Source organism: Podarcis raffonei, chromosome 9 (genome assembly GCF_027172205.1).
Source record: "Podarcis raffonei isolate rPodRaf1 chromosome 9, rPodRaf1.pri, whole genome shotgun sequence".
In the NCBI taxonomy this organism is placed as follows: domain Eukaryota; kingdom Metazoa; phylum Chordata; class Lepidosauria; order Squamata; family Lacertidae; genus Podarcis; species Podarcis raffonei.
This window is the reverse complement of record NC_070610.1, coordinates 6,383,828-6,393,393: the sequence shown is the minus strand read 5'-3', so window position 1 is coordinate 6,393,393 and position 9,566 is coordinate 6,383,828. Positions and strand designations below refer to the sequence as shown.

At 47.8% G+C, this 9,566-nt stretch overlaps 1 protein-coding gene across 1 annotated transcript; it reads right to left on the bottom strand.

The window, feature by feature from the left end:
* Positions 1-3,377: 3,377 nt before the first annotated feature.
* LOC128420867 (actin, clone 302-like) lies at positions 3,378-5,949 on the bottom strand. The gene is made up of 2 exons (XM_053402894.1): positions 5,867-5,949; positions 3,378-4,890 (listed from the first exon to the last, which is right to left on the bottom strand). The coding sequence occupies exon 2, from the start codon at positions 4,877-4,879 to the stop codon at positions 3,752-3,754; it is 1,128 nt and encodes a 375-aa protein (XP_053258869.1). The 5' UTR covers positions 4,880-4,890; positions 5,867-5,949; the 3' UTR covers positions 3,378-3,751.
* Positions 5,950-9,566: the final 3,617 nt, after the last annotated feature.

The window sequence follows — 9,566 nt, the reverse complement described above, 5'->3', positions numbered from 1 at the left end:
TGGGAGCGGCGGTCCCAGCTCGGATGGTGGGGGGGGGGAGAGACTGAAGCCCGTGGGTCGGGGTAGAGCAGCGTCGTGACGTTAAGCGCCCGAGCCAATCAGAAGAGTGGAGGGTGCCAGGAGGGGCCAATAGGCGGGCGGGAATTCGGAGCTGCCGTGAGTTTGGGAAGAATCTTGGCGCGCGATGTTTCTAATGCGCTTCTCTTCCTCAGTTACGGTAGTTGCAGGTCTAGCGCCTTTCGTCCTTGAATTGAGTTTTGCTTTTATTTTTTATGTCATTAGTGACTGCTAAAAGGAGTTGGAAGAGTGCAAACTTTCCTTTTATATATATATAATTTTTATTAATTTTTTTCTGTTGTACAATTTAGAATACTCATTTAAACATCCTTAAAATATCAGTGAAATTCATTTTGCATATCATAAATTCCTGCATATTTTACATAAACTAAACCATTCGGTATTCAGTTATTACATCCATCAAATTTACATCGTTGAATTTATCTAAATGCTGCCACCAAGTGTACACAATTTCCCCCATATATTTAATAAACATTTCCCAATCTTCTTTAAACGTATGTTCTTGTTCTCTTATTCTATATGTTAAGTCCGCAAACTTTCCTGAGTTGCAGGGGAGTGGGTCTCCCAACTCTGAGATTATACCATATAACAGAAAGAAGAAAAGAAAGAAAGAAAGAACCATGAATCACCACAGCCTAGAAGGACAAAGGCACAAACATATTGTATCTGGTGAACAGTCGCCATTATTTGCATGGTTTCCTGTTCTTAATAAAAAGTGCATTATTAAAAGAAGTACAGTCATACCTCATGTTTGCTTCAGGTTGAGCATTTTCAGGTTGCGTCCCGCGGTGACGTGGAAGTACCGGAAAGGGTTACTTCCAGGTTTCGCCGTTTGCGCATGCGCAGACGCACAAAATCACATCACATGCATGTGCAGAAGCGGCGAATCGCAACCTGCGCACACACAGGTGCGGGGTGCGTCCCTTTCAGGTTGCAAACGGGCCTCCGGAACGGATCCGTTCGCAACCAGAGGTAGCCCTGTACAAAGATACAGTGCAGCTCCAAAACTGACAAAGTCTTGACTCATACAAGGATTGTCTTTACAAATCACTGACTGGCATAAAATGCATCTTGTTTTGCAAACGCAGCAGCCTTTGTGCCATTCGCAGGGCAGCTCACCGCCCTCCAGCAACCGGCCTTGCAGAAGCCCAGTTCACAGAGTGAGTGGGCTAGGCTGGGGGCAAACACCCTCCCTGGCCCACTTCCCTCTACCTAGGCTTCTGCCTTTTCCTGCCCTCTCCGGGGGGTGGCAGCCTCTCCTCTCTTTTGCCACATGTTCCCATGTTCCGACAAGAGCGGGTGGCCAGGGAGCATGGGGGACGGGGCAGAGGGTGCAGCTGGACTTTGAAGAAAGCTCCGCGGGGGACAGCAACAAAATGGTTGCTGCTGGGCCATGGAGTAACAAAACACTGACAGATTTGGGGGCACAATGGGTGGCGCATCATAAAGAGCGGACAAAGAAGAGCGCCAGATGCCCCTGTCCCGAGGGGAAACGCGCATCAACTGTTGTCACAAAGATGCTGCTTGCACCTCGAAACAAAGGGGTGGGTGAAGGGTCCAATCCTGACACACAATTAAGTGTGGCCCCGATCTGGCCACAGTGATCCATGTGACAGTCACCTCCAGGTTTGACTACTGTAATTCGCTCTACGGGGGGCTGCCCTTGAAACTGTCCCAGAAACTCCAGCGGGTGCAGAATGCTGCAGCGAGGCTCCTCACGGGGTCTCTGCCATGGCAGCATATTCACCCAGCACTTTACCAGTTGCACTGGTTCCCAGTGGAGTATAGGGTCAGGTTTAAGGTGCTGGTCTTGACCTTTAAATTCTGACCGTGAAAAGTTAAAGTGTGGCTTATATTCGCGACCTTACAAAAATGGGCTTTTCTGATATCGTTGCTGAAACAGCTGCCCTAGGTCTGTGGCTGTGCCTTGCCTACCAAGGCTGAAATGGAGAGCGCCCCCCCTCCGCCCCCCAGGATGCCACCATGAGGGCCGTCGGGGGTGCGGGACAACAATGCCCGTCTGAACCGCTGTTCACAAGCCTCCCCAGAACTGCTGGAAAGAAGGGGGAAGGGGGGAAGGCCGCTGGCAAAGTGGTATGGCTCCCCCCCAGGAAGCAGACTAGGAGCGCGGGGGAATGGTACCTGTAGGATTTTCTCCTACATTTGCCATTTACGGGTGTGAGTGCCTGCGGAATTTTAAGGGAGCAGCTTATATTCAGGTATTGACTCCCCCCCCCCTTTAATTTTAAAAGTGCAGCTTATTTGCAGGGGCGGCTTATATACTGGCCAATACAGTAATTGGGTTTAGCACCCATTTTTATCATGCTCTGATCATTATCTGTCTTCATCATTTTTTTAAGAAAACACTCTAATTCTGATAAGGAACAAAACTGATGTTGATTTATAAAGATTGGCCTTCTAAGGTACTTTGGGGGTACCTGTCAAAAGGTAGATTAAATCCAGTTAATAAACAAATCAGAGGTTCCTTTTACTTCCTCCAGCTGCTGCTACTTAGCCAAGAGATCAGGGATGATGGGAGCCAGAAGTCATATTCATAGGTTAGGCCTCCCCTTTGCTAAATTCACATCTTAGCATTCATTTTTACTACATTCTCAAATTTTAAGAGCAACCATGTCTCAGATTAAAGGTGGGGAATGTGAGGCACGATCCCTCTAGGAGAGGGGTCAGCAACCTTTTCAGCCGTGGGCCGGTCTACTGTCCCTCAGAACATGTGGTGGGCCGGACTATATTCTGAAGGAAAAAAACGAATGAATTCCTATGCCCCACCAATAACCCAGAGATGCATTTTAATGAGAAGGACGCATTCTACTCATGTAAAAACACACTGGTTCCCGGACTGTCCGTGGGCCGGATTGAGAAGGGGATTGGGCGGCATCCGGCCCCCGGGCCATAGGTTGCCTACCCCTGCTCTAGGGAGCAAACTCCATTGGGGAGATTGCATTTGTAGCCGTTGTAACCCTGGGAAATTCCTCAGAGTAAGCCCTGGGTCAGTGCAAACAAGCGACCCTTGGCTACAGCTCGTGGTCTGTTTGGAGCGAGACCAACCATAAGGCCCGTGTCCAGAGGGGACGCTCAGCCAAACTGCCGCTCAGCTCTGGACGTTGTGGCAGCAGGACATGGGGACAAGTGAAGCAGAAACCACGCGTGGCTCTCTGTACCCCCAATCTGACTCGCTGCAGCGCTGAGCAGTAGATTGGCTTCATGTTATGTGTTACCTCCAAAAAGCTGTAGTTATCAAGAGAGTCATTCACTACAAGAAGCACACCAATTTTTACTTCATTTAGCATGACTTTATTGGCTTGTGTTATTTGGCAGAGAAAATGTATAGTAATAAAGTACTGAACTCCACATGAATCAGAAAAAAGAAAAGGCGAAGGTGGTACACAATCAATCGGAGTGGCTGGGGAAACCCAGCCAGATGGGCGGGGTATAAATATATTATTATTATTATTATTATTATTATTATTATTATTATTAAGAGTGCAGCTGTGGACAAGCCTTGGCAAAGCGGTGGACAAAGGTTGTCCAATGAAGGAGCCAAATCAAGAACTGGATAAATACTAAATATCCTGCAAGAGGACAGAATTCAACAGATAAAAACAAGGCACCAATATATATTGACTTGGCCAGAAGAGGTTGGCTGCATGGATTGTTAGAAGCATTTGCGGTGGACGATGGATGGTCCAGACTCATCGTATTCCTGCTTGCTGATCCACATCTGCTGGAAGGTGGAGAGAGAGGCCAGGATAGAGCCCCCAATCCACACTGAATCTTTGTGCTCTGGCGGGGCGATGATCTTGATCTTCATCGTGCTGGGGGCCAGGGATGTGATCTCCTTCTGCATCCGGTCAGCAATGCCGGGGTACAAGGTGCTGCCGCCAGAGAGCACTGTGTTGGCATACAGGTCATTGCGCATGTCCTTATCGCATTTCATGATGCAGTTGTAGGTTGCCTCGTGGATGCCAGTCCACTCCAAGCCCAGGAAGGGGGGCTGGAAGAGGGCCTCGGGGCACCGGAACCGCTCGTTGCCAATGGTGATCACCTGCCCGTCCGGCAGCTCATAGCTCTTCTCCAGGGAGGAAGACGAGCTGGCCGTGGCCATCTCCTGATCAAAGTCCAGGGCCACGTAGCAGAGCTTCTCCTTGATGTCCCGAACTATCTCCCTCTCGGCTGTGGTGACGAAGGTGTAGCCCCTCTCAGACAGGATCTTCATGAGGTAGTCAGTCAGGTCACGGCCCCCAATGGGCAGGGGCCTGTGAATGCGGGGCACGGCATAACCCTCATAGATGGGCACCGTGTGGGTCAACGTGTCCCCAGAGTCGATGACAATCCCGGTGATGCGGCCAGAAGCATAGAGCGACAGCACGGCCTGGATGGCCACGTACATGGCTGGCGTGTTGAAAGTCTCAAACATGATCTGCGTCATCTTCTCACGGTGGTTCTTCAGGTTATTGGGGGTTTCTGTGAGCAAGACTGGGTGCTCCTCGGGGGCCACCCGCAACTCATTGTAGAAGGTGTGGTGCCAGATCTTCTCCATGTCATCCCAGTTGCTGACGATGCCATATTCGATGGGGTACTTCAGGGTGAGGATGCCCCTCTTGCTCTGTGCCTCAGCCCCCACGTAGCTGTCCTGCCCTAAGCCTGCCATGGCATCTTGGTCCCTGGGCCTCCCCACAACCATGGGGAAGACCACCCGGGGGGCGTCTTCTCCTGAAAAGCCTGCTTTGCATGTCCTAGTGCCATTGTCAATGACCAGAGTGGCAGCCCCATTCTCAGCCATTTGGAGCAAGTCTGCAGGAAATAAGCAAAGAGTTGTTTACCCTGCAGATAATATTCACGTTGGGGTTTATGAATATTCCAGAACTCACTGCAAGGGAGGAAATGTGCTCATATAAACAATTTTCAAGTACAGTGGTACCTCGGGTTACAAACGCTTCAGGTTACAGACTCTGCTAACACAGAAGTAGTACCTCGGGTTAAAAACTTTACCTCAGGATGAGAATAGGAGTTGTGTGCCAGCGGCGCGGCGGCAGTGGGAGACCCCATTAGTTAAAGTGGTACCTCAGGTTAAGAACAGTTTCAGGTTAAGAAGGGACCTCCAGAACGAATTAAGTACGCAACCAGAGGTACCACTGTATCTAAGACTGCTTTACCCCATGTTCAACTCTCCATTTCCATCCCTTTCCCCTGCCAATCTTTGGAGAACGGGAAGGACACATGGAGGAGCTGTCTCAGTGACCCGAACCAACTGCCACTAGAACAGTTCTCCTAATTCAGGGTCTCCTTCCGTAGCCACTCCATTTCGTGGTTTTGTTGGTAATGCTTTTTTTGTATAATAAATACAGTGGTGCCCCGCAAGACGAATGCCTCGCAAGACGGAAAACCCGCTAGACGAAAGGGTTTTCCGTTTTGGAGGTGCTTCGCAAAACAAATTTCCTATGGGCTTGCTTCGCAAGACGAAAATGTCTTGCAAGTTCCTGCAGGGTTTTTTTCCTTTCCCCCCCTTTTTCCCAAGCTGCTAAGCCGCTTAACAGCTGATCGCTAAGCCGCTTATCAGCTAAGCCGTTTATCAGCTGATCCGCTAATCCGCTTAACAGCTGATCCGCTAAGCCGCTTAACAGCTGATCCGCTAAGCCGCTTATCAGCTGATCCGCTAAGCCCGCTAATCCGCTAATGGGCTTGCTTCGCAAGACGAAAAAAACACAAAACGAAGAGACTCGCGGAACGGATTCTTTTCGTCTTGCGAGGCACCACTGTATCTATGTACTATGACTTCCGGCGAGGTATCATGGCGGAAGCCACAGCAGCGAGCAGCTCCTGAAGCTAGCCAGAATCAATTGGGTTACCTGGCTGGCTCCGGACCGCTGGGACTGCTGCTGCTGCTGCCGCCAGAACCGACAAGGAACCGGGTGAGCCCAGCGCAGCAACTGAGGCAGCTGCCAGGAACGAAAGCCAGGACACTCAGCCACCCGGCCGACTGCCCAGGGACAATCGGAGACCTAAGCCGGGAGAGGGGATAGGGGAGAAAAGGGGGGGGACAACCAAAAAACAAACACAGAGCCCCACCTGCTGCTGCCGTGAGGGCAAGGGAAGCCGTGAAAAGACACGTGGCTGAGCCTGACCTGAGCTTCCCCCCCAAGCAGGAAGAAAGCAAGAGGAATGCTGCGCAAAACCCTGTCCTGCTTTTTTCAATTTTTTTTTACTTCCTTTTTGCGTGTGAGTGTTTTTTACTTTCCCCCCTCTTTTTCTTCTATTTTTTAAAAAAACATATTACCAAGCAACTTTTTTATATTATATTATTCTCATTAACTCTATCCTCTACTTTTTTTAATACACAAAACTCCTCCCCTTTTTCATATATTTTAACCCCCTTTAAAAAAAACAGCCCCCCCTTTTTTCCTTCCCCCCCTTTCCTAAATCTTCAGCCCTTTCGCTAAATTATTATTACCACCATTTTTAAAATACATCCATATATTACCTAAAAACACATTTTCCACCCCCCCAAAAGGGAGGGGACTTTTTGCTGTTGCTGTTGTCCTCTTTCCTTCCCTCCCAATATTTTTTACTTTATTTTTACCAGACAAGCCGCCCCTCACTAACATATTTTCCCTATTTTCTGTATTTCGCTTTATTTTTACCCCAGTCTCTACCCCCATTTCTATTTTTTGAAAAAAGGGGGAAACACTTTGTTTTTAATTACTATTTTTTATCATTATTACTTTTTTAAAAAATCATTTTTATTATTATTACTATTATTATTCCTCTTTTCCTTCTAGTCCCCCTTTAGTTTCTTAGTTTGTCTATTTTTGAGGAGGGAGCCTTACCTTCCCCCCATTGTCCTGCAACTACAATATTACCATCCTCTCTGAAAATTAAAATAAAATAAAAATACTCCCCCCCCCATATCAGTGCTATTGCCACTGGTGCCCTTCCCCCCTCCCTTTTTCTTTTCTTTCCTTTCTTTTCCTTTCCTCCCCCCTCCCCCCTCTCCTTCTCTCTCTCCCCTTCCCCCCTCCTTTTTAAAAAGAACACATACACATTATTATATTAAATTTGCGTCTCTCAAAAGGGCTCTCTATACATTTTCATTTCTACATTATTTTTACCTTTGGCATTTGATATACTGCCAGGCATCACAGCTTCAGCATCTTCAGATCTCTCACCTTCCTGCCCCCCCCCTTTCCCTCTTTGATTTGGTCTGCTTCTCTTACCCTCCTAACCCTAAAATCTACATACACATACCTTTAAATACCTTTTTCAATTCATTATATATCATTTCCCAGAAAGCCTTAATCTTAGGGCACGTCCACCAAAGGTGAAAGAATGTACCTTCTGTTTCCTTACATTTCCAACATTTATTATCGGGCAAATGATAAATTTTTGCAAGCTTGACTGGGGTCATGTACCACCTGTATATCATTTTCATAATATTCTCTCTTAAGGCATTACATGCCGTAAACTTCATACCAGTGGTCCATAACTGTTCCCAGTCAGCAAACATAATATTATGTCCAACGTCTTGTGCCCATTTTATCATAGCAGATTTAACCGTCTCATCCTGAGTATTCCATTTCAACAGCAAATTATACATTTTTGACAAAGTCTTGGTTTTGGGTTCTAACAGTTCTGTTTCCAATTTAGATTTTTCCACCTGGAAGCCAACTTTCTTATCCAAATTGTAAGCCTCCATTATCTGATAATAATGAAGCCAGTCTCGCACTTTATCTTTTAATTTCTCAAAACTCTGTAATTTCAATCTGTCCCCTTCTTGCTCCAAAATTTCCCAATATTTTGGCCATTTGGCCTCCGTGTTAAGTTTTTTCTGAGCCTTAGCCTCCCCGCACACTTTCATTAGCAATCCCCCCCCCCCGTGGTCTTACCTCATACTATAACTAGAACCACCACTGCAACCAAACATTTTCATCTTTCCTTGTGTCTTCCCCCCTTTTTCTCTCCTTCCTTCCTTCCTTCCTTCCTTCCTTCCTTCCTTCCTTCCTTTTCTCTCTCCCCTCTTTACTTTACTCTGACCTCCATCCCTCCCCTCCCCTGCTTCTGCCCCTTTCCTCCCCTCCTTTTTCACCTTCAACCTCTATACTGCTTTGCTGGGTTCTGTTCTTGAACACATCCTTGCCAACCTTAAATTTCTAATTCTTTACTACGAACCCCTAACCGCTCCGCCCACCCTCAACTGGACCCCAATACTCCTTTCATGAGGATCCGTGCACAGACGTGTACACACAGGTGCACCCACGAATAACCCCCCCCCAAGCATACACTCCCCCTCTGACCCCACCCCACCAATCTCTCATACCCCTGCCTACCAGCCCCTTTATGTGAATGTCTGTCTGTTGGCTTACTCATCTGTCTGCTTGGCTGCCCCCACCCCACCCCGGCAACACTGCTGAGGCGACTGCAGGAACCCCAGAGAAGCTCTTAAAGCACAGCCCAGAGGGGACACTAATGTCCACCTAATCTAAGCCACCAGTCAACAACGCCTGTTCAGCTCAACAGATCAGCAACACCCAGGAATCACCACAACTCCTAACCTCCAAGAGGATGCCAAGCAAATCTGAAACCAAAAACACCAACGGGACTGCGATGACACCAACCAGGGAGATGGCAAACAGCACCAAGAACACAACACCCGCCCAAGATGACAACGACCCAGCAACAAAACAAGAACTGAGGGAAGTGAAAATGAGACTAACAGAACTACTCAAAGCATTCAGAGACATGACCTCCAAAGTGGAAACTCTAGAAAAGAAGAACCAAATACAAGAAAGAATAATAGAGAAGTACCGAGAGGAAAACACATGTGTCAGTAATAAAGTGGCTAAACTGGAAAGCCACCTGGAAATAAGAGATATGGAAAACACAGCCATGAAAATCAAACTGGCAGACTCAGAAGACCGTAGTAGACGCTGCAACATCCGCTTCCGCAACTTTCCTGAAAAAGTGGAGGAGAAAAGCCCAGCAGACCTAATTGTAAGCTGGCTGAAAAATACAATCCCAAACCTGACACTCAAGGTAGACGACCTGGAGAGGGCTCACAGAGCCCTAAAACCTATACCGAAACCCAACGCCCCCCCACGAGACATCATTGTATGCTTCACACGCTACAAAAAGAAAGAAGAGGTATGGAACAACCTCAGAAACTCAACAACAAGCCTTCAATATGGAGACAACCCCATTTTGGCCTTACAGGATTTATGTCAGGACACCCTAAATTGGAGGAAAATCCTACGCTCATGCACCCAGCGCCTCCAACAAGCAGGGATCAAGTACCGATGGGGCTTCCCCTTCCGCCTTATAGTAACAACCAACACAACACAACACACGGCTACCAACATGCCTGAAGCCCTGCAACTACGGAAGAACCTCGAACTCGACCCTCCACTGGAATGGCAACCGACAGACCCATCAAGTGACAGTCATGACCACCACGATGAAACAGCACCAAACAATTG